This window comes from Onychostruthus taczanowskii, unplaced genomic scaffold (assembly GCF_017590055.1).
Source record: "Onychostruthus taczanowskii isolate IOZ18803 unplaced genomic scaffold, ASM1759005v1 scaffold14, whole genome shotgun sequence".
NCBI lineage: Eukaryota > Metazoa > Chordata > Aves > Passeriformes > Passeridae > Onychostruthus > Onychostruthus taczanowskii.
The window spans coordinates 14,087,555-14,110,261 of NW_024498573.1; the positions used below are offsets into that span (position 1 = coordinate 14,087,555).

The 22,707-nt window shown below is 47.9% G+C and overlaps 3 protein-coding genes across 10 annotated transcripts in view; 2 read left to right on the plus strand and 1 right to left on the minus strand.

The window, feature by feature from the left end:
* Positions 1-4,952, plus strand: part of WWC1 (WW and C2 domain containing 1) — a 66,800-nt gene extending 61,848 nt beyond the window's left edge. Inside the window, exons 19-23 of the mRNA XM_041398016.1 lie at positions 238-402; positions 1,802-1,894; positions 2,731-2,961; positions 3,654-3,775; positions 4,265-4,952. Coding sequence (XP_041253950.1) covers positions 238-402; positions 1,802-1,894; positions 2,731-2,961; positions 3,654-3,775; positions 4,265-4,331 — 678 coding nt within the window. The 3' untranslated portion in view covers positions 4,332-4,952. The remainder of the gene's footprint in view (positions 1-237; positions 403-1,801; positions 1,895-2,730; positions 2,962-3,653; positions 3,776-4,264) is intronic.
* A 760-nt stretch (positions 4,953-5,712) lies between these two features.
* On the plus strand, positions 5,713-22,352 carry RARS1 (arginyl-tRNA synthetase 1). 2 transcript variants are annotated; one of them, XM_041397445.1, is made up of 16 exons: positions 5,714-5,778; positions 7,397-7,496; positions 10,968-11,102; positions 11,609-11,797; positions 14,996-15,107; positions 16,101-16,201; positions 16,615-16,736; positions 17,046-17,166; positions 17,431-17,560; positions 17,872-17,976; positions 18,839-19,017; positions 19,356-19,465; positions 20,076-20,181; positions 20,891-21,063; positions 21,607-21,854; positions 22,205-22,352. In XM_041397445.1, the coding sequence occupies exons 4-16, from the start codon at positions 11,645-11,647 to the stop codon at positions 22,312-22,314; spliced, it is 1,770 nt and encodes a 589-aa protein (XP_041253379.1). In that variant the 5' UTR covers positions 5,714-5,778; positions 7,397-7,496; positions 10,968-11,102; positions 11,609-11,644; the 3' UTR covers positions 22,315-22,352. The 2 variants fall into 2 exon arrangements, with proteins under 2 accessions (XP_041253378.1, XP_041253379.1); XM_041397444.1 differs by lacking the exon at positions 7,397-7,496 and having other exon boundaries at positions 5,713-5,778.
* The window catches only part of LOC121332218 (rho GTPase-activating protein 7-like), a 51,622-nt gene continuing 51,098 nt past the window's right edge, over positions 22,184-22,707 (minus strand). For 6 of the 7 annotated variants that reach the window (XM_041397440.1, XM_041397437.1, XM_041397443.1 and 3 more), the window contains exons 11-12: positions 22,624-22,702; positions 22,184-22,321 (exon numbers count right to left, since the gene is read on the minus strand). In XM_041397440.1, the coding sequence (XP_041253374.1) occupies positions 22,664-22,702 (39 nt within the window). In that variant the 3' untranslated portion in view covers positions 22,184-22,321; positions 22,624-22,663. The remainder of the gene's footprint in view (positions 22,322-22,623; positions 22,703-22,707) is intronic. The other variant, XR_005952125.1, reaches the window with a different exon arrangement.

Sequence of the window (22,707 nt, forward strand, 5' to 3'; positions counted from 1 at the left end):
TCCACAGGCAAAGCCCATTGGAATCAGTAGTGGTGTACAGCAGTCAGTGGCTGCAGAGCCCTTAGGGAGCAATCCAGTGAATGCAGCAGAGCTCCAGGAGTGAAGTGTCAGGGCTAAAGAATGTCTGGGTTTGAATGCAGCAAGCACAGATGTGGCACAGGTGGCTGTCACACAGCTCTGGGGGGTGTCCTGGGCACATGGAAAGCTGGCATTTACACTGCACTTTGTGTCTTTCAGGTGGATAAAGAGACCAACACAGAGAGCCTGGCACAGTCCTCGACTGTAGTTCGTCCAAAAGACAAAAGAGCAGCAAATCCACCCCAAAGCCAGTTTGTCAGGGGCAGCACCATCATCCGCTCAAAAACATTTTCCCCAGGACCACAGAGTCAGTACGTGTGTCGGGTAAGGAAAGTGAAACCCTGGGCTCCTAAGTGCTTGTCTTCACTCAGTCTGTATTTCTCACAGAAACCCGACAGTGCTTTCTTCTCTCCCCTCTGACTTCAGAAGTTGCTCTGTCCTCATGGACAGTATCTTGCTTTGGAACTAACAGCATTAAGCACAAACTTATCAGATATATATATATTCACATATATTTGTGGCACGTGCAGCTTGTTGAGATGCCCAAACCTACATGGAAGGGCTGCTGTAAGACAGTGATGAATAAGCTGCATATTGAACAGTTTCCTGCTGCTTGAAGTGTTCTGTGCTAACTCAGTTAGCTCTGTCCACCTGACTTCAGATGAGGTGAACATAAAACCTTGATAGAAATGGAAAGGTACCTGATAATATCGGCAAAAAAACTGTGGAAACCTGAAAGTCACCAGTGTGCTTTGTGTGAAGGTAACTGAACAGGCCATGTATTGGGTCAGATGTCACTTCCCCTGCTTTGAAATGTTTGTTCACAATTATTTCCTGAATTGAGGGTCAGAATAAACTATAAATATCTCATCTTTTAAGTGGAATTGGCAAACAAGCAAGCACTGTGTTTTACCACACATGACCTGTCCCAAGTGGGCAAGCCCTTAATACAGTTGGGCCAGACTTGCTGTGTAGGTTCTCCCTGGTTGAGCAGCAGGTGCTTCCAGAGGAACAGATTCTGCAGCAGTGGCCTGTGCTGGAGTGGTACAGGTGCTGTGTCCCAGTACATGCAGGTCCTAGTGCCTGTTCCCCTCCTCCCCCAGCTTTGAGAAGGGAATTAAAATTAAACCCTGCTTGAGCAGAGCTCTTTGTAAGGGTCTACAGACAACCACAAAACAAGGCAGGCTGTGTGTAACATGGCAACTCTTCAGCTGATAAACCCAGGGGGAGAGCTTTCAGGTAAACGTGCCTCTTCCACCACTAGCTTAAAATACAGGCTATAGAAAAATACAGATTAGAGAAAGCAGAAATCTCTAATAAAATAGTCCCATGCTTTACATATACTGGGAAAGAATATAATAATTATTATTATTGTTTGTTATTATATTATTATTACTACTTTCAGCTTGTTTTTCTGGGCTGTTTTGCCCAGCCTAGTTACTTGCACAGAAGAAGAGCAGTGGGGCAGAGTCCCATGTCATAGCCTAACTTAGTGTCTCTCTTTGCTCACAGCCTATTTCCAAAAAGGGACAGAGTTCAAGGCTTGTGGCAGGATCTGGCTGTGCCAGTGCATGTTGTGTACTCAGCCTGGGGTGACAGCTGTCTGCCTTTCACAGAACGTCGTAGTTCTGCTTACAAAAACCTCTGGTCTTGCTGACAGCGTGTGTATGCACTGCTTGTATTTCTTTCATGCAAAATTTGTGGTTTTCACCTTCCTTTTCAGCTGAATCGCAGTGATAGTGACAGTTCCACACTATCCAAAAAGCCCCCCTTCGTTCGGAATGCCATGGAGAGACGAAGTGTCAGAGTGAAACGCGTAAGAACATCACCATTTTTATTTTCCTCTAACACAGACACATGCAAAAATCATAAAACTGTTTTGAAAGAAAAATTTGCAAACATAAATCAGTTGCCACATGCTTTCATTCACAACCTTTTCTTTGTGTGCAAGAAGTCTCTCAAGGATGCTTGGAAATATCAAATTATGACAGGAACGTTTAAGTTAGAACTCAAAAACATTTAATTTAGGCAAATGGTTCCTGGTATTTTTCATCTTGTCAGAGAAGTAGCACAAACAGTTTTGCTGTGTTTATTGTTGTGAGATTCTTAAGTGTTTATAATAAATTTGAGGAGCTCAAAGAGAAGATGAGAATGATGTCTCAGGTGACCCTGTTGTAGTGATACCATGGCACACAATAAACCCCTGTGGCCATTGTGATGGCAATCACTAAACTTCCCCCAGGATACTGACACTGAACTCCTAAGGAGATGGTTTTCTTGGGACAGCTTGTGTTTGAAACTAGCAGAAGGCAATATGTTACTGGAAAAAAGAATCACAGGTTTTTCTGCAGCACTGTGGATTCATCTGGAGATGAGACATTAAACTTAGGAGGAAGGTGTGCAAGCAAGACTTGCTCGATTTGGAGATGCTGCCAAGGGAGAACTTGAGTGGAAGCACAGAAATGAAAACATTTATCTATAAGAATTCCTTGAGTTTGTGGAATCTGTCTCAAGATTGGAAAGCAGGATCAATAGAGATGGTTTGTGTGAAGAGAAGCATTAGAAGGATGGGTCTCACAATGTGTTTGGCACTTTCTGGGTGGAGTGGTTGGGACGGTTCTCCTCAGTGTTCACACACCCCTTCTCTTCCAGCCTTCAGCCAAGTCCTTCGGTACAGAGCGCCTGATCCGCACCTCGCTGGACCTGGAGCTGGACCTGCAGGCTTCAAAAACCTGGCACGACCAGCTGGTTCAGGAGATCTCAGTGCTGAGGGAACTGAAGGAACAGCTGGAACAAGCTCAAAGTCAGGGTGAAAAAGAGTTGCCACAGTGGGTGAAGGATGATGAGAGGTTTCGACTGTTGCTGAGGCTTGTGGAGAAACGAGTAAGTCATACCTGCCTTGGGGTTTTGTTCCACTCGCTGGAGAAATTTTGGAAACAGGGGACTTTGGACAGTCAGTAAATGAAGCCTGAGCACTGTTAGTCACTCTTGTCTGCCACATACAGCTCAATCAAGCTGTTAGTCCTGAGCCCTTGCATTCACAGCACAGAGATTTGCTGCCCTAGCAGAAGTGTGAATACAAGAAGTCACAAATGCCATCTGTTCTGCCAAGGGTGTCCCCCCAGTCAGCAGGAGGTGTGGTGTGTGGTGGTTGGCACTTACCTTACTCTACATCACACCCTCCCCCATGCACAGGGCTCCTTCTCAGCTTCTGGGGTTTCTCAGCACCTCTGCTGGCACCAAGCTATGCTGGCACCAGCTATAGAAGGCAGTTGGTGTGAGGTGCTCTTCGGGGTGCTGTGTGTGCTGATCTTCTGCCTTTAAAGATCTGTCAAGAAGATACAAAGAGAGTACTGACAGAAGCCATTATTCTTACCACAGGCAGGAAGGACACCTTACAAAAACTCTCTCCCTTAGAACAGTTAGTTGTCAAGCTTCAGTTTAGCTACTGTGGCTTGTGTCTTCCAGAGTCAACAGTTTCCAGACCCCTCAGACCTGCAGCTGAAATGGAGGTCAGTTAGGATAAGAGAATTCCTCCTGGAAACACAAACAAGTCTTCTCCATTATTCATTTAGGTGCAAAATCCAGAACACAAGTGTGAGCTCAAGGCCGATAAAATGATGAGAGCTGCTGCCAAGGACGTCCACAGGCTGCGAGGGCAGAGTCGAAAGGAGCCTCTGGAAGTGCAGTCATTCAGGTAATCTTATGTAAAGGGGAGGAAAAATCGACTACTGCCTTGATTTCTCTGACTGAGATGCTGATGAGGAAGACTGATCTCTGCAGAAGTAGTTAACTGCTCTGCTTAAATAAGAACTTCTGTATTTTCATATCCAAGTATAAGGTCTGACTCAGGGGAATTAGTTGCAGCACTGCACATGATCAAAGCAACCAGCATTCTCCAAGTCATTCCCCACCTGCCAACAAGTTGTGTACCACAGAAGCAGCCCTTTGCTTCCCTAAGTAACAGACCCAGAAAAGAAAAAGCCCTGAGCCTTTCTGAAATGGCTTTTGCTAAGGTCAGTATTGTGGCTTTAACTCATGTCTGATCAGTAAATAAAAGGTGTAGGCTGTGAGAGGATGTACATCTGCTCCCTGTGGGGACGGCTGGTGGGATCATGTCTCATGTGGATGCTGCACATTTCTGGCAGGATTTCTGTTGCATTAACAACTGATCATCTTTTTTCAGAGAGAAAATGGCGTTTTTCACACGGCCAAGAATAAACATCCCAACGCTCTCTGCGGACGACGTGTGATCACCATAAAGTATTTGCTTTCTGGACAATTCTACAAATGCAGATTGGGTTTTGAAGTTATTTATGTGGTATTATGAAGGCACCAAGGCATTTGTATATTAGAGCTTTTGTCAGTATGTGGATGTTTTGAAGATTATTAGGTTAAAGTTATATCATCACAGAAACCAGCATTAAAGTGACAAGATTGTATAGTTTGTATATTTAGGAATGTATTTTTGGGAAATAGAATTTTAAATAAGAACAAAATGCAGCGTAAGGTGCTGTTATTCTTAAATAATGCTGTTTAGACTTTTTGTACAGCTCTACCTTTTAGAGGTTTTACTGCAATAAAATAAATTTGAAGGAACCTCACCCCTACCTTCTATGATGTCCTGCATCGGACTCTCCTCCGAGTGATGTATTTTGTACCCTGTGGGGAATGCTGGGAGCCAGCTGGGACTCCCAAGTGCTGTGAACGAATCTCTGTGAGCTGTGAAGCATTTGTGTTTCCTGCCAGGTCATAAAAGTAGGTGTGAAGTTCAGAATACTTGCACTTTTAACGTTTGTACTACAGCTCATGTCTGTAATGGGTCTGTTAAGGTAACGTGGGGAGCCCATTGAAACCACTGCTGTGGGAGGAGGGCTGCAGGTCTAAAGTCCATTTTAGGTTTTTCCAATAAAGTGACCTTTCTGGACAAACCTGCCTTCTTGCTTTTTGTCTTGAGTGAATCTTCTCAGCCCCTGGCACCTAAACTGGGCTTCTTTTGTGTTGCCAGCTGGAAGCATATAGCTTTTCACGTCTTGTCACAGGAGATGCCGTAATGGACACATTTCATATAATGATGGGATGTGCTGATCTGGAAGGGACACACAGGATCATCCTGCCCAGCCCCCCAGCAATCCCCCCTGTGCATCCCTGTCCTGCAGCGCTGTCCAAAGGCTCCCGGAGCTCCGGCAGCCTCGGGACCGTTCCCTGGGCAGTGCCAGCCCCTCTGGGGAAGATCCTTTCCCGATCTGACCTAAACCTGACACAGCTCCGGCCGTTCCCTCGGGTACTCGCTGCTTTCCTCCCTGCCTGGACATTCCCTGTGCCCATCCTGTACCCCCTGCTGGGGATGGGACACGTTTCAAAGTCCTGGGTAGTGACACGGAATGCGGGGCTTTGGGGGTGCTATTCCCTCCTCCCTTTCCCTTTTCCTTTCCCTTTCCCTTTCCCTTTCCCCTTCCCTTTCCCTTTCCCCTTTTCCGTTCCCGTTCCCGTTCCCTCACGCCGCGGGTGTCGATGGCTGCCCCCGTTCCCAGGGCAGCACTCCCGGCCCCGCCGCGGTCCTCCCCGCCGCCCGGAGGCGCTGCCGCCTTGGCCGCGCCGCTCCGGCCGCTTTCCGGTTCCCGCGGCGCCAGTCCCGGTTCCGGCCGCCCGAGGATGGAGGCACGCGTGGCGCAGTCCGCGGCGAGGCTGGCGCGGCAGGTGCGGGGCCGGGCCGGGCCGGGGGGACGGGACGGGACGGGACAGCCGGGCACGGCACCGCACGGACCGGGAGAGCCGCGGGGCTCCGCGGGGCGCAGGTGACGGGCGAGCCCCGGGAGCGCTCCCCGGGTACCGAAGCCCGGGCAGTGCCGGGAGCCCCGGGCGGGTCGCTGGGCCCCGCGGGAGCGGCACGTCTGTCTGGGAAGGGAAGGCGGAGAGCGGGCAGGGCTGAGGCGCTCCCGGGGCTGCTCCCGTCTCTGCCGGGGCTGAGGGCAGGGCTCCACGGCTGCCCCGTCTCACACTAGGGCGGGATCGCGGCAGCGTTCCCAAAAAGCTTGGCAGAGCAGGCAGCGGAACCGGCCCCGCACGGCCTGGTGTCACTGTGCTCTGGCTGGGCAGGGATCGCCCGGTGCGGCCACGGGAGGCCCGGGAGCCCTGGGCAGCCAGGGAGGGATGCTCGCTCCTCCTGTGTGCTGGCACGCCGGCCTCCTCGAACAGCTGTACTGCAGCCACAAGGTGCTTCGCTTTGGGAAAAGATGGTGACAACCCTCCGCATTTTCAGTGACGAGAATAATAAAAAATAGAACTGCCAGGTCTGTCCTGGTCAATGACCGTATGACATGGAGTGCAGAGGCAGCTTCAGGAACGCTTTGACTGCTCCAGGGTCACTTCTCACACCTTGCCCGTTGCCTCAGGAGCATCCAGCTGAGAGGTTCTGGACTTTGGCCTTTGGGTTTTTGCCTGCCATACTTGTGTGCTCTTGAGCAACTTTTGAGCGTGTTTCCTGCTCACAAATATATGACAGGCACTGAGATAATAAATCTGGCGGTTGAATCTCTGCAGCTCCTTCTTGCCTTTGATTTTCTCTTCCTCCTTTGTTGATGCTAGGAGAGGAAGGACATCTCTGGTGTTCTGGCAAGGTGGCTCTCCCTTTGCTGTCACTGCTGCTTGGTCTGTAGTCCATAAGCAGGTTCCAGGCACTGGAAGCAGAGCAGGAGGGAGCAGGAGTGTCCAGGAGGCTGCAGGAGGCCATGCAGAGTTACTGAGGCTGACTCTGCCTGTCACTCCCAGCCACATGCTCCCTGTTTCCAGCTGCAGCATGCTGGCACTGGAAGCTGAGCAGGAGGGAGCAGGAGTGTTCAGCTCCAGCTCCAGGAGGCTGCAGGAGGCCATGCAGAGTTACTGAGGCTGACTCTGCCTGTCACTCCCAGCCACATGCTCCCTGTTTCCAGCTGCAGCATGCCCTGGAGCCTGTGGGGAGCCAGCCTGCAGGAAAGTAACCCAACAAAGAGCAAGCAGTGTGTGCTCAGCTGGCTCAGCAGGGCTTGGCAGAGTAGGAGTAGAGATAAAACTGAGCATGAGGCAAGGAGGGGAAGGAAGAGTGGTGTTCTGCTCCCTTTGCCATGCTCTCTCAGGCCATTTACTCTCCTTTATGATTTTTTTTTCTTCTGATGGAGAAAAGCTCTGTCATATTAAAGCCCAGAGACAGAAGCCTGTGCAAGTTTCGTGTTGCCCTCCTGCTCAAGTAGGGTTCTGGGAAGACAGACTTACATGCTAAGGGAAAATGTAAGGATGATTTTGGTCCTTTGAAAGAGCTGTAGTTTTTTTGTATTCACAGGTGAGGGGAAGATTTCTAGTACTCAGCTGAGCAAAGAGCCCTTGGAGATGTCAGCATGGCCTCATGTAATTCCCGCAGCTCCTCATGAGGTGGTCATCAGGTATGACCCTTTACTGACAAGTTGTGCTAGACAGTGCAGGTAGAATGAACCAGGAGGTGACACTTGCTGACCTGAACAGCAGCTTTCCCCTTCCTTTTCTCAGTCACACATCTTTTAGATCAGAAGTGTATTGGCATTGTCTCCCTTCCTCACTTGGATGGTACCATGAGACAGGAGTTGTTACAAGGCTTAGCTGTAGTTTTGTAGTTTGTTTTTTAGGAAGAATGTAGCATTGATATCCTTTCAATAACATCTAGCATTCACAGATCTTTGCTAGAGAATTAACTTTATCACAGGGTGCTGTAGTAAGAGGCATTTCTAATGTAAATATCTGAAGACCTTTTTTCCAGGCAAGCTCAGCAACATGTTTTTGGGTGTGGGGGTCACAGCCTCATAGCATACCTCAAGTTGGAAGAGACCCATGGATCATCAAGTCTACCTCCCCACTCCTCACAGGACTACCTGGAACTAAACCATATTGTTAAGAGCATATTCCAGATGCTCCTTGAACCCCAGCAGGTTTGGTGCCACAGCCACTTCCCAGGAGAGCCTGTTTCAGTGCACCAGCACCCTCCCAGTGAAGAACCTTTCTGAACCAGTCTGAACTTCCCCTGACACAGCTGCATTTCATTTTCCTGTCTCCTGTCACTGGTCACCAGAGGAAGGAGAGTGCTGAGTGGTGTTCCCAGAACAGGGGTGCCCCCATTGCCAGTTTGGAGATGCAAGCTGTACTCAGCTGTGTGGCTGTCCCAGCCCAGCTGCTGGGATCTCAGCCTCATCAGTTCTGGAACCCAGTGAGTTCAGGCATTGCTGAGTTCAGGCTTTTCTACTGGGTTGTTTTGAGTGAAGACTTCATAAGCTATTGATGAGCACAATAAAAGGGAGACTGAAATGGCAACAGCAGCACTGGGGTAGGCAGCTGCTCCACCATGGTGAAACCTTTTGCTCTCAGTTCACACTCAAGTAACAACGTAAGGACTGGAAAATGTCTGAAGAAGGGGAGCACTAAACAGGAGAGACAAATGTGACAGTCTGGGCTTGGCCACATCTGGAATGGCACCATGCTGAATGCCTCCAGGTGCCAGTGCTGTGAATTTGCTGGTTTGATGGGAAAAAAGTAGATGAGACTTGCTGAACTGTGGCACTATTTTAGAGGGTTTTATCTCCTGGCCAAATCCAAGTGATTACAGTCACCCTGTAGAAGAGCTCTTTGGGCCAGATGTCTGCCCAGGGGTCAGTGATTCCTGGGCACTGTGGTTCTGGCTTCTGCACAAGGATAAACCTCTTTTCTTGTCCTGTGGTGTAACAATATGGAAAGAAGCTCCAGTAGGTTTCTGGTCATGTCACCTCCTGTGAGTCTTCCCTTGGGTGGCAGAGGTGTTTGTGATTGTGTAGGAAAATACAACTCAGACTCCTCTTTGGTAAAGCTTGTCAGTGGTACTGAAATATGCCAGTTATAGCTTGGGGGGAATCTTTTAATGCAGGAGGAATATTTGTGAGCTCTTGTTGTCTTGGACCTGCAGGGATTTTAGTTTCAAAAGCAGAATGTGATTTTCTGGTTCTGGAGAATGTTTGCCTTCGATGCAGAACTCTCCTTGGGGTCTTGGAGACCTGTCCTGAAGCTGATAACTTCACTAGAGGGAAGATAATGCTGTGTGGACACAGAATTTACAGATTATGTGATAGTAGGGGTTGAAGATACCTTTGCACTTAGGTTTAAAGCACTTTTTAGGCTTGGGGGGATGAGTTAGATATGTCACTGCTCTGATGTTTATAATAATAATGGCACTGAAACTTACAGTGGCACAGCTGTGAAAACACAGTTGTGCTGTTTTTTAACTTGAAGTATAGAAGATTTTACAAATGGGTTGATAAATTTTGTGAAATGCTACCAAATCAAGCCAGGAAGAAAAGTTGAAAATAAACCAGTCTATTTGCTGTTGCTTATGGGGGAAGGTTTGTGTATGTATGTAAATGAGAGAAAAATTGATTTTTGGGACACCTGCCTTGGGTTTTGAAAAGAAAAGCTGAAATGGGACTATTTGAAGTGAGTTGATTATAAGGTACAGCTGTGCTGTTCAGTGATTTTAGTTGTGTAAATGCCAAACCAGAGGATTTGATAGAGGTTTGGGTTTTTTTCTCAAAGTCCTGTTTCTTCACATCCAAACTGCAGGAAGCAGCATTGTTCTCTGTAGCAGAGGAGATCTTGAGGTTATAACAGAAGTGTGCCATAAACTGAAGCACAACTGAAGAATGACCTCAAAAGTACTGATTTCCAGCTTGGCCCACAGATAGGCCAATCTTAAGATTGTTTTACCTCAGCCTAGGTTTTTGAGCATGTGTGCTTAGTTACAGCAGCATTCCTGGGACCTGTTGTTCAGGTGGACACTCAAGACCAAGAGATTCAATGGCCCAGTTTTTTTCCTAATTAAATAGTCTGATTGTTTGAAGAGCAACAAAGCAAATGAGGCCTTTTTGGTAAGGTTTGGTGGCCTACAATAATAGCCTGAGCTGTGTCCTGCTGTGGAAGTGCTGGCAGAGGAGAGCCTGGATGAGGGACCAAGGCGATGCCAGGCCAGGGTGGGCAGTGCTCACTGCCTCCCTCCATAGCAGCACCAAGTCCCTCAAACCTTGAGTAGCCTCCAGGATTCTGTGTCAGAGCCAGCTTTGTGGCTCAGGGCACGAAGCCTGTTGTGGGGAGGACAAGAGATGGACAACAGAGATGAAACTTCAGCTGTTTGGTTTCTTCAGGGTGGGGGGTGAGGAAGATTCCTGCTCCTTGCAGCAGCTTCGAACCTTTTTCCTGCTGACAAATTTTGTCTGAGTTGAGGCTGTGAAGTCTGGTGGGACACAGGGAAGAGTGTTTGGAACATAGAGGCCCTCCTATGAAATTCCCAAGTGCTCCTGAATGCCTTGTGTCAGTTTTAAGGGAGAAGACATACCTTTTCTTCCTGGATGGGGCAGGAAAGGTTGTGTGGCTGGGTGCAAGTGAGTGCACCCTGCAGAAATGCCCCTGTGGAGCAGCACACTGCTTCTGGCATTCCTGTCTCTAGGGGTTTGAGCTTGCTGCGGTTGTGTGGTAGTTGTTGTGGTTTTCTCCTCTGAAGCTGTGGCCTGTGAGATGGTGAAACAGGCTAAAGGGAATTTTGAGTCAAATAATTTGATATCTTTGTTTAAAAAGTTGGAGAAAGTGCTTATTTGGGGAATATCTCATTAGCATGTCCTGTTGTCATTCTTGTACTTCTGTGTTAAGTGAGACTATTTTCTCACTGCCTTTTTTAAAGAGTATTTCACAATCCTTGTTTTTCACGCAAAAAGAAACAATCTCCAAATATTGTTTGGAATTAATCAGCTTACATGTCATTGCTGTTACTTTTACAAGGCAACTTCACTATGCCTGAGATCTTGCAGCTCCTCACCTCCTGTCCCCTCTCCAGGAATTGCTGTGTGACAACTCAATTTCCTTTTCAGGAAAACGAGATCAAGTTGCTAAGTGCAGAAATCGAGCGTCTGAAGAACTTTGGGTGCTTGGGAGTCTCCCCGAGCTTGGAAGGGTTGCGAGACGAAAACGCAAAACTCAAGTACCGGTTAAACTTCCTTAAGAAGGTAAGGGAATAAAAAATCATTGCTGGACCTTGTGGGTTTTTGTTGTCATTAGGACAAGCTAAATAAATGGTGTGAGTTTGTTACAGGTCTGATGTGTGACAGCATGCTAGCTCTGCATTCTGACACCTTAATTGGTGGCACATCAGATATTTCTTGGTTCTTTAAACGGAAACCTGTTTTATGGAAGATGTCAGTAGGTCAGTAAGCCCACATGGTCATGTCTGGGGCAAGTTTTCAACCAGGTGGCCCAGCTGAGGCCTGTCCCAGACTTACCAGCACAGATGAGAGAAGTAGTGCAGCCCTGCAGTCAGGGGAAGGTTTGTGCTGGGAGGTTCAGCAGGAGAATCGTGTGATTTTTATGTTGTATACATTGCTCCTGTGCCTGGAGGTGTCAGCCAAATCTGTCAGCTGTGCTTTGCCAGGCAGCAAAGGAGAAAAGTGGGATGTAACAGCTCTTCAGATGTTGTGAATTTAGCCTTCTGGATTTGTGTGGTTTTCTTTTTCAGAGCCTTCAAGAGGAAAGAAGTAAATCAACCAAAAGCATGATTAATATCAACAGCTGTCTCCAGGAGATCTTTGGAGCTGCCATTCAGGCTGCCTACCCAGACTTAGAAAACCCTCCTCTGGTGGTGACACCAAGTCAGCAGCCCAAATTTGGGGACTACCAGTGTAACAGTGCCATGGGCATATCACAGGTAAATGATGTAAACAATCTCAACAACGAAGCAGAAATGGGGATGTTGTCTGTTGGAAGCTAAGGGATAGACTGCACAGTGAGAGTTGCAATATGGGACTTGTTCTGGGCTTGCTGCAGGTGTCTGAGCTGCAAATTGAGTATTGAATGGCATTTTAAGGGAGGCATTGGCCTTTACAGAGCTGGCCTTTAAACCTCTGTTCAGGTGCCTGGTGTGAGAGAGTTAACGTGTGTGGCACAGAAAATCTGCTTGGTTCATGGGATCTAAATCAAATCAGGATTTAAGTGCTGCATCGATTTACTAATGATGTGCAATTAACTACCAATTAGTGAGTTGTATGTTTGGAACTGAAAACAGCAAAACAATAAATCACGATTCTGGAGAATTGCAAAATCTTGAGAAACACCTGCATATCTCTAACTGCTCTTCTCTAATGCCAGGAAAGTGTAATATCCCCACGTTTGTGTGCACATACCCCCTTCTCACAGGGCAGGTGACAAAGGGGCATCTCCACCTTCCCCTCTTGGCTCACACCTCCCGTTGCTGTGGGTGCCGTGGTTTCCTCCTGCTCACAGACACACACGGCAGAGCAAAGGGGCCCAGGTGCTGACCTGTGTGCTCTGTTGAGTTTGGATCCCTGCGTCTTACATCCCAAACTGCCCTCCCTGAGCTCCAGCCAGGCATTGTCAGGCCTGGGCATGCTCAGGAAGCGCCTTCTCAGAGCCCAGCCAAGTGTGGATTGCTGCTTGGGTGCTACCCTTCATATTCCTCTGGCTCAGTCCTTTGTTTAACATCTCTTGTTAATTCCCTGGGTACAGGGAGCTTGACCAAAGAGGACCTGAATGCAGTCAGAGACACTTCAGCAGTTGCTCAGCCTGCTCAGTGGGCTGGGACTGTGCTGAAGTAAATCCAGGAGGTGTGGGAGAAAGAAGGTAGTGTGTTCTAGCTTAGGTGCTGAAGCACCCAAACTTTCAGTGTACTTTGGGTGACTAAGTAGACACTTTGTAATTACAGATATTTTTATTTGGCAATCAAAACAGAAACACCTATTATACACCTCCTGTTGTCAATTCACCTTTATTAACCCATTAGACTGTCAGTTGAGACCCTGAGCTTGCACTGCCACTCTGCTGTCCCAAGTTGTCCCGTACAGTGAGCGTGACTGGGGCAGCAGGGGTACGATACGTGCCAGGCAGCAGGCTCTGGGCTGCGGTGCCAGGCAGAACTGCCCTGCCCGACCCCGTGTCTCCCCTCAGTTCATTAGCATGTTGTCACTGTGCTGCTGTCCTGGGTGACTGCACTGACACGGGATTCAGGGCGCTGCCACTTCCCTGACCGCAGCCTTACCCCAATTAAGTCGCGGTTGGGATTCTCGAGCAGTCCAGGCTTCCCAGCACCACATAACTCGGTGTCTGAACAGACCCCTTCCAGCCAGGGTTTGAGTTCCAGGTTCCAGCTGTGGTGGTGAATAAGGGTTCCTAGTGCTGGGCTTGGCTGTGGAGTTTGTTCCCTGGGCAGGCAGGCTGTGCACTGTGCTGGAGCTTGGCTGTGCTCACACAGGCAGTGTGTCAGCATGGCAGAGCCAGGGGATGAGAGCAGCAGGTTAGGGACTTTCTGTCAGCCTGTTTTAGGGGCTTGGCTGTGATGCAGGTCTTCCCAGGGTGTCCCCTGGGCAGAGCTGGAACACGGGTCAGGGTCACTGGGACTGCCAGCAGAGAGGGAAGTGCCCTGACTGGGACAGCACTGGTACGTGCCAGGCAGCAGCCTCTCCCTGCAGGCGCACTGATGTGGAAAGGACCCTCACAAATGCCTGTTGTTTTCCTGGGAGCTCATTAGCATATTAATGCTTGGGGTTTCAGCCAGGAGTTCCACTGGAGTGTGGTGACCTTTTCTGGATTGGTTCACATAATGTGCCTGTAATCTGGTGTAACATGCCAATAATCTGGGTTTGTATTTATTTTTCCTGTAGTTTACACTTCGAGTAAAACTAAAGCTACTGAGGTTTGCTTTTCTTGCCCTTTTTAAGCCTTTACTATCTTGTAAGAATCCTGTGTATGACAGGTTAAACAGAAAACTGAAACTTGAGTAGAAGTACATTTTAGAGCAGACTGTAAATTAGCAAATACAAGCAGTGAGTGTAAATTCTGAGTTGACAAAGAGGTAGATCATCTTTGTGGCCTCAGTGGAGTTGTTTTCAAACACATCACAATAATACTGGAAAATCGTGTGCTCAGAAACAAATACTTGTGGTAATTTTATACAAGTGTGAATGTAATGTTCTGCAAGGGACAGGTTGGACTAGCTTACAGAGTCCTCCTAAAGGGTGTTTTTGTAAGATTTGCACAAAGCTGTGTGAAAGATGCTTTGGGAACGGACGGGGAAGTTGTGTAGTTGGACTAGGTGATCTTCAAAGGTCTGTTCCACCTCAAACCACTGTGATACTATCATTGTATGCAAACTTGTGTACTTGTGTCCTGTTCTTTGAGTTCCTCACAGTGGGCTGCTCATGTCTCCAAGGGAAAAGGAGAGCTACTTTAACAGCAGTTTTTCTGATGCTCTTTGAAGAAAATTGGGTAGTGCTGGGATTATCTTTCTTTGCTTGGGTTGTTGGATTTTGTTTATTTATTCACTTATTAATCTATTCACTTATTTATTTATTAAGCTTGAGACTAAGATGGGACTGAAGGCAGTTTGCTTTGGTTGTGTTTAATCATAAATAAACAGACCTGCTCTGAAACCACACTCAGCATCTGCTGGAGACACAGTTCAGAACTTCAAATGTGAATGCTGGCAGAGCTGAGGACACCCATGAGACTGATCAACAGGATTGTGAAGCACTGAAGGACTGTGCCAGCTATGTTGATTTTTAAAGGGTTTGTCCCTTTTTCTAGCTTAGAAAAATACAAATTTGCCAAACCACTTAGCAGGTTTTAAAAAATAGCCTGGGAGATTTTCTTCTGACATAGGGACTGCTCTGAGCAGAAGGAGTTGAACGTGTTGGGTCCAGTCAGGCTCGTGCTGTGGAGAACTGATCTAATCTGTAAAATTGGCTCAAGATGTTTCTCTTTGTGTGCACCTCTGTGTTATGAAGCTGAAGGACCGTGAGGATGTTTCAGTCCTTCAGTATCTGTGCTGTCTGTTTTGCTCTCTGGAATGTTTCAGAGGACTGAATTTTCCTTGATCTTTGTTGTGTTCCAGATACTGCTCAAAACCAGGGAACAGAAGGTTAGCCCACGAGAAATAGCGGAGAAAATAGTAAAAAATATTCCTGCCAATGAATGCATTGAGAAGGTTGAAATTGCTGGTCCTGGTAAGATAGTTTTGTTTGACACACTTTGTGTATCTTAAAATAAAAAGGGCAGTTATATTGTGAGAGGGAAGGTGAGTTGAGTTCTACTGTTTTGTGCTTTAAAACTGCAGTTTCACAGTGGATTAGTTTCTTCTGTCTTGGTGAGCTTTGTAGCACTCAGACTTGTACAGCAGCAGAGAATCTACTTCTGTATTAGAATTAGCAGGTATGATCATGAGCCCTTTAATTAGCAATTTTCCCACTGATCCTTAAGGGAGCAGCTTTTCCTCTTTCAATACTGGTGATGGGAATCAAGCCACAGTCATGAAATCACAGCAAAAATGGACAGCTCTTGCTGTTGCTTGCATGGTGAGGAGACCTTGTCCTCTCAGAACTGAGAAGCTGGAGTAGCATGGAGGTTATTAATTGCTGCATTTGTTTTGTTCCTGTGACTCAGGGAAAAATACAAGGACTCATATTCCTTAGGGCTTCAGCAGAAACACAAATTCCATGGCACAGCCCTTTTAGGGCTAGGGCTTGTTCATTTGCTCTGTGAAGGAGAAGTAAGACAATGTCATACCACGAGCATAAATTATCCCAGATGAAACTATATGTTTTAGGATATTAATTTTTTTAAAAGAGATAAAGCAGGATTTGGTTTTGCATTCTGGAAACCAAATTATTTATTTTCTCACAAAAAATTGTTTCTATAAATTCATTGTTGAGTGATAGTATACAAAAAGAAGTTATGTCAATGGTGTAGCTTGCAGCATCTGACTCCTGCAGTAAAGGCTATAGTGATGTGAACAGACTCTTCTAATCTGGAAACAGAAGAGAAGAGTCTGTCTTCAAGGGACAGCTTTGTTGTCCTGTGACTGAAAAATGTTTTGTCAAGCTGACTTCTTGTGCTCTTGTGCTTGATGCATGAAAACAGAAATCCAGGGGGGAAGGAAACAAAATGGTTTGAGGCGCTTCTGCAGCCCCAGCACTCATTGCTGGTTTTTTCCTGCAAAGGTTTTATCAATGTCCACTTGAGAAAGGACTTTGTGTCGAAGCAGCTGAGCAGTTTATTGATCAGCGGAGTTCAACCACCAGCTATTGGCAAAAGGAAAAAGGTACAGCAGTAAGCACACAGCCATCTTGCTACAGGGGAGATGTTCTGGACTGCAGGTATCTTTAAAATTCCCGTCTGAAGGGATGTTCTGAGCAGATATCCATGTCAGCAGGTTGTTAGATCAGTGTATGTGGGATGTGGCATAGGAACTGGGCCACGGGTAGGTCACTTGCACTTGCTGTGGTCTCTGGTGGCTGAGGGACAGGGCTCCCTGGGGGTGGGGGTTGTGCCCAGGTCAGTGGGAGTGATCCCTGACCCTCAGCTGGGCTGCAGCAACACTCGCTCTGGTGTTCCTGCTGAGGGTCAGCGGAGGTGGTTCTCCTTTCCACTGCTCCCCCTAACAAAACCCAGATCAAACACACGAGGCGTGGTAATGGCCTTTTATTCACGTGTTCCTTTGGTTCTGTGCCCAAGGTGGTGGTGGATTTTTCCTCCCCCAACATTGCCAAGGAGATGCACGTTGGCCACCTGCGCTCCACCATCATCGGCGAGAGCATGTGCCGGCTCTTCGAGTTCGTGGGTTATGACGTTCTGAGGTGAGGCTCAGTGGCTGGGTGTGGTGGGCTTGCTGGGCTCTTTGTGCAGTCCCTGTCTCTGTGTTCTGCTCTGTATTGGTCTCAGTTTATAAGCACACAGCAAGTAACCCTTATGGGTAGTAGATACTAAGCTGAGCAAGTGTAGCAGTGTCAAGGCAGCAGCTTCTGTGCAGTGAAATTGGGGAGCTTGCCTGGGCTGGATTTCTGGTATTATGTGTGTTTCTTGTAGAATATATATTTTAAAAATGTGTGTATTTTAAAGCCTGTGTTTAAGAGATCATTATTATTGTCCTCTTCAATTACTCCAAGGTTGAACCATTTAGGAGATTGGGGCACGCAGTTTGGAATGCTCATTGCTCACCTCCAGGACAAATTTCCAGATTACTTAAGTGTTTCTCCTCCCATTGGGGATCTCCAGGCTTTTTACAAGGTATGCGTACCAAAGCAGATTGAGAAGCTTTACAAATTGCAATGTAGTTTTGGAGAAATGAAAGTGTTAGTAGATTATTGTGATAACCAGCCACGGGGTGATGAATTGTGGTATCTGGTATTGAACTGTCTGTGTGGGGCACGATCAAAGGCCTTTGTAAGCACACAGCCTTTCTGTCTGAGATGAGCATACCTGGGGAGCCTGTTAGGAGTGGTGGTTTGTTTCAGAGAAGAAAGCAGTGCTTTTCCATGTGTTTCCGTGCAGGAATCCAAGCAGAGGTTTGACACAGAGGAGGAATTTAAGAAGCGAGCTTACCAATGTGTGGTGCTGCTGCAGAGCAAAAACCCTGACTTCATTAAAGCCTGGAATCTCATCTGTGACGTGTCACGCAGAGGTGACTTCGCCACATCTGGAATCGTGTCTCAGCTATAGAACAGTGTGGCTTTCCTCACTTTATGTCTGAGCACACCCTTCTGTTTTCCCTTGAAAATCACTAGCTGAAAGCAAAAAGCCAGTACAGCCAAAGTACTGGGCTGTCTTAAGTGGAGACTTTCAGCTAAATCTTTTGTCTCCTGAGTCCTAGTCTGATGCCTTGACCGAGAAATGGATAATGCTTTTTCAGTCAGTGCTGTACCCACTGCTAAACATGCCACTGGTTCCCACTGTGTGCCTTTAATGTAAGTATTATGTTCTGTTTCCCTCAAGAATTCCAGAAAATCTACAACTGTTTGGACATCACAATCACAGAGAGGGGGGAATCCTTCTACCATGAGATGATGAAAGACATTGTGAAAGAATTTGAAGATAAAGGTGAGACTTTTGGTCTCGGGTCAGAAGTTCTGCAGCTGTGAGGATGAGCATGGTGACCTCAATCCTGTTCAGCAGGGCTTAAGGTTGATGCTTTTCAGTTGCATCTTCCCCATGTTTGCTTTTTTTTCTCAGCCATGTTTCCTAAGAGGACATTTTGTGGCTTTTCCTCATTCCAGAAGGACTGAATCTTTCTTGCTGATATCAAAAGCAGTTTGTCTGTGACATTTGTAAGCAGTAGCACAGGGTACTAGTGGAATTTATTGTATTCTGAGTAAACAGTCAAGGAGCAATCTATGACAGACTTCCCAGTCTTAGTGTTGTGACTGTGGGAACTTTTGTCTGAGAAATCTCTGTGAAGACAGTGGGATTTTGGGATCATGTTGACTTTGAAACTGGCAAAAAGCCAAGTGCAGCATAAAAAGTCTCTGGTTTTATGTGTTACTGTCTAGATTTTGCAGTTCTTGAATCTCACCATCTGAAGTGTTCTGTCTCACCTCAGAAAGACTCTGCAGAGTCCTCATCATACCTCTGTAGAGTTTCTGTTGCCTTTAATGCCGTATTTTGTCCTCCATTTGTGGCTGTAGAGGCAGATCTGAATGCAAATGATGGGAGTTTTTGAATTAGGTCTTTCCTGGTGAGGCCACGTTTGTGCAGATCTGCTTCCTTGCACATAGTTCTGGAAGTGCTGGACAGAATGGGACTTGTGTTGACAAGGGAGTTCTTGTGTAGGTCTTTTCATATTTTTGATTATGTGAGTGTGTGGCCTTTTCTTCCTGGTAGCAGCAGGGAGGGGAGGTGTTGCTGCTGGCCCAGAAGCTCCCTGGTGTGATTGAGCACAGGATGTTTTTCATTGCTTTGGCAGGATTTGTCCAGGTTGATGATGGCCGGAAGGTCGTGTTCGTCCCGGGTTTCCCTGTCCCGCTGACAATCATGAAATCGGACGGAGGTTACACGTATGACACATCAGACCTGGCTGCTCTGAAGCACAGGCTGTGTGAAGAGAAGGGTGACATCCTCATCTACGTTGTTGATAGTGGCCAGGTGAGTTCAGCACCCTCTGCTGTAACTGTTGGTGCTGGCCAGCACAAAGTGTGTGAAATGATGGATGCAACAGTAACACAGGTAGAACACCACAGGGTCTTTAGTGTGATTGGTATATTTATTCCTTATCTGAGCAGTGATGGGAATTAGCCATTTGCTGCTTCTGTAGGGCTAGAAAACTCTTGAAAAGGTTTAACTTTTCAAAGCAGAATTTGTGGAACTGGAAACACTTTTAAGTCTTATTGTGAGAGCATTGTTGTGACTAGGATAAAGCTATGAAAAACTGCACCTGGAGGAGCAGATTGAGAACCAGTTTTTGGTGTTTTATTTTCTTGCAGTCTGTGCATCTCCAAACAGTGTTTGCAGCTGGACAGATGATTGGCTGGTATGATCCCAAAGTCACCAGAGTGGCCCATGCTGCCTTTGGAGTGGTGCTGGGAGAAGACAAGTAAGTGTCTGGGTGTACTTTTTTCTCTGTCTGTACCTTGGAAAGAAAGTTTGAGTGAATGCAGGAGATTTGCCCTCATTCGTTGACAAGTACATATGTGGCACACCAAAAAAAACCAAAAGCAAGCACTGAGTCCTGTGCTGTTACCTGTAACTGTGTCTTGTGTTCTGTGTCATTGTCCTTGATCCTCACAGTCACTGCTGCTGTGGTCACATTCCCTCTGGAGCCTGGCTTCTGCTGCCTGGCATTTGGTGAGGGGCACTTGGATTGGCTGGTGGAAGCTAATGTGGTACTGGGAGATGGCAGTGGTAAAGGCCATGATTTTCATTACTTTCTACCTCCTTCATGGTAGATGAAACAAAAGTTGGGAAAAATCTGGTACTGGTGTTGTGTGCTGCTTAATGCCTGCAACTGGACAGTTCTGACTACTGAATCCTTCCTGGCCATTCCTGCTGACCACGCTGTGGGTGCTCTCTCCGTTTTGGAGCTGTCCATGTGATGGCAATTCCTTCAGTACAAAAGGATTTGCCATGTGCTTGCTGGGCACTAGGCAGAGGGTGGAATTGTTTTGCCTCTTATGCAGGTGATCATTTTGGCTGTGTGTTTGCAGGAAGAAGTTCAAAACTCGTTCAGGGGACACGGTGCGTCTCATAGATCTGCTGGAGGAAGGACTGAAACGAGCCATGGACAAGCTGAAAGACAAGGAACGGGACAAGGTAGTTGTGACAAATTGCTTGTCTTTCCTGAGAACTTCCCACATGTGTTCACAGACTTACGGTCTCTGCATTGCTTAGCGAGATTTCTGTCCGTCTTGCTGCATGCAGAGAGCTGGATAGTGTGGGACATGGAATGTAACAGAAAGACCAAACTGTCCAAGCACAGTGTGAGGCAGTGGAATTGAGAAAAGTAGTGTAGTGAAAGTGAAAAGTCCCTTTTTAAACAGGAACATGAGAAAGCAAGGGAAAAAAAAACCTTGAAAATCTCTAAAGGGCTCCTAGGAGTCAGGCACAAAGTGCTTTGTCCTGCTGCCACTGTTCCAGCAGAGAGGGGTTTGTGAGTGTTTGGATTGACCAAAATGCTCCGTAAGGGTAGGAGTACCAACATTTGTTCTGTGTACGTGTAAGAGGGGAGCAGAGCACATCACACCTGGCAGGTTGTGGGGCACAGAGGTCCTGTGGGCTGTCAGAAGGGGGAGTCAGCCCTAAGCTGGGCAGGGCTGCGGTGCCAGTGGATTGCAGGAGCAGTGAGGGCTGGGTGTGGGGTTGTCTGGTGCCCTGAAGCAGAGAGGTGCATGTGAACTGAGCACCACAGGGGTAAATGCCCTCAGCAGCCTGGACTCTCCTCCTGAGCCCTGCTGAGAGGCCAGGGCTGCACGTTGTGCTTCATTCTTCCTCTTGACTGTTGCCTGTTTGGAAATTGCACCAGGTCCTGACGCCAGAAGAGCTGAAAGCTGCCCAGACGTCGGTGGCTTTTGGATGCATTAAGTATGCAGATCTGTCCCACAACAGACTCAATGATTACGTGTTCTCCTTTGACAAGATGCTGGATGACCGAGGGAACACAGCTGCCTATCTGCTCTATGCCTTCACACGCATCAGGTGCGTGGGCAGGGAGCTGCAGGAGTTGGTGCTGGTGCTCTCTGCATCTGTGTCACAAAGGGACAAAGGGGTGACAGTCACATCAGTGCTGTTGGGGGTGTTTGCTAAGAGAAGTCATCTACACTGGTATGCAGCACAGACAAGATTTTATTTGTCATTGCACACAATGTGTCCAGTGCCACTTGAAATGGCTCCTCTGTGTGACACACAGCCCAGGGAGGGAACTGTGGGAGTTCCTGGGAAGCAGAGGAATTAGGTGGTTGGAAAAGCATCTGTGTTCCAGCAGCTGCTCAGCTCAGGTATTGCCACACCCGTTTTTGTGGCGCCCTGAGCCCTGGTTTGCTTGGCAGTATCAGCTGTGCTCGCTGATGCAGGTGCCTAGAGCCCATCCTTCCCTGTTCCTCTGCAGTGCCCTCCTGGACTGAGGGCTGACTGTCCTCTGGCCTGGTCACCCAGCCCTGAGCCAGGCCAGACAGGTGAGCAGGCTGGCCCTGGGCAGGCTGGGCAGTGGGACCCTCACAAGCAGACTCTGTTCCATTCCAGGGCAATTGCTCGCCTGGCCAACATCGATGAGCAGATGCTGCGGAAGGCAGCCAGGGAGGAGGTGCTTGTCCTTGACCATGAGAAGGAGTGGAAACTGGGCAAGTGCATCCTGAGGTTTCCTGAGATCCTGCAGAAGATCCTGGAGGACTTGTTATTGCACACACTCTGTGACTACCTGTATGAGCTGGCCACCACCTTCACTGAGTTCTACGACAGCTGCTACTGCGTTGAGAAGGACAGGCAGACTGGTGAGTGTTGGCCATGAGGTGCTGCGTGTGCCTGTGTCACATCCTGTGGTTACATCCATCTCCAGGGTGTTACCCTGTGTTGGAAAGGCTGTTGTCACACTACTGTGTCCATGTGGGAGGATTGACAGAGACTGGCAGAGTCCGTGTTCTGACTGAGCAGGAAGGTTGAGTAGAGTTGGGAGCAGCCAGGCACCTGGAAACAGGAGGGGTGGTCAGTCTGCCTGGTTTGGGGAGAGCAGGAAGGGTTCCATGTGCCAGTCCAGGACCCGGTTTTGGGTGGAGGGGCTTCTCCTAGGGAAGGTACTGTTGTTCTGAGCAGCTTCTCCAGCTCCCCTGTGTTTGTTTTCCAGGCCAGATCGTGAAGGTGAACATGTGGAGGCTGCTGCTGTGCGAAGCCACTGCCAGTGTCATGGCCAAAGGATTCGACATCCTGGGGATTAAGCCTGTGCAGAGGATGTAGCGGTTCCCTGTGGAATGACAATAAAGGGACTAAACAACTGCAGTTCTCTCTGTCTGTTGGACTGGGGTTGTGGTAAGGGAAAAAAAAAAGTAGAGGGGGGAGGGAAAAGGAGAGAAAAGGAGTGTGGCTTCAGCAGCTGCAGAAACAGAGGCAGACAAGCGGCTGTGAGCACAGCTCAGAGCAATTCTCGGTGCAGGAGCCAAAGCCCATGAACTGAGAGCACCCAAAGGTACCTCCAGGAAACCCTCCACCCACCCACACTCCCAGAGCCAACAATACTCTGATCCATACTCCCTCCATCCACTTTACCTTAGGTGCCAGGTATGAGCAGGCCACCCAGCCTTTGATGTCATCTGTGATGGTGCGGGGAGGCAGGCAGCAGTTTTACCTGGA

Excerpts from the sequence above, each read along its gene's own strand:
- RARS1 (XM_041397444.1), top strand. The coding sequence starts at position 5,734 with ATGGAGGCACGCGTGGCGCAGTCCGCGGCGAGGCTGGCGCGGCAG. Across the intron at positions 11,798-14,995 it reads GTGCCATGGGCATATCACAG|ATACTGCTCAAAACCAGGGA; the intron begins GTAAATGATGTA and ends GTTGTGTTCCAG. Across the intron at positions 15,108-16,100 it reads GGTTGAAATTGCTGGTCCTG|GTTTTATCAATGTCCACTTG; the intron begins GTAAGATAGTTT and ends TTTCCTGCAAAG.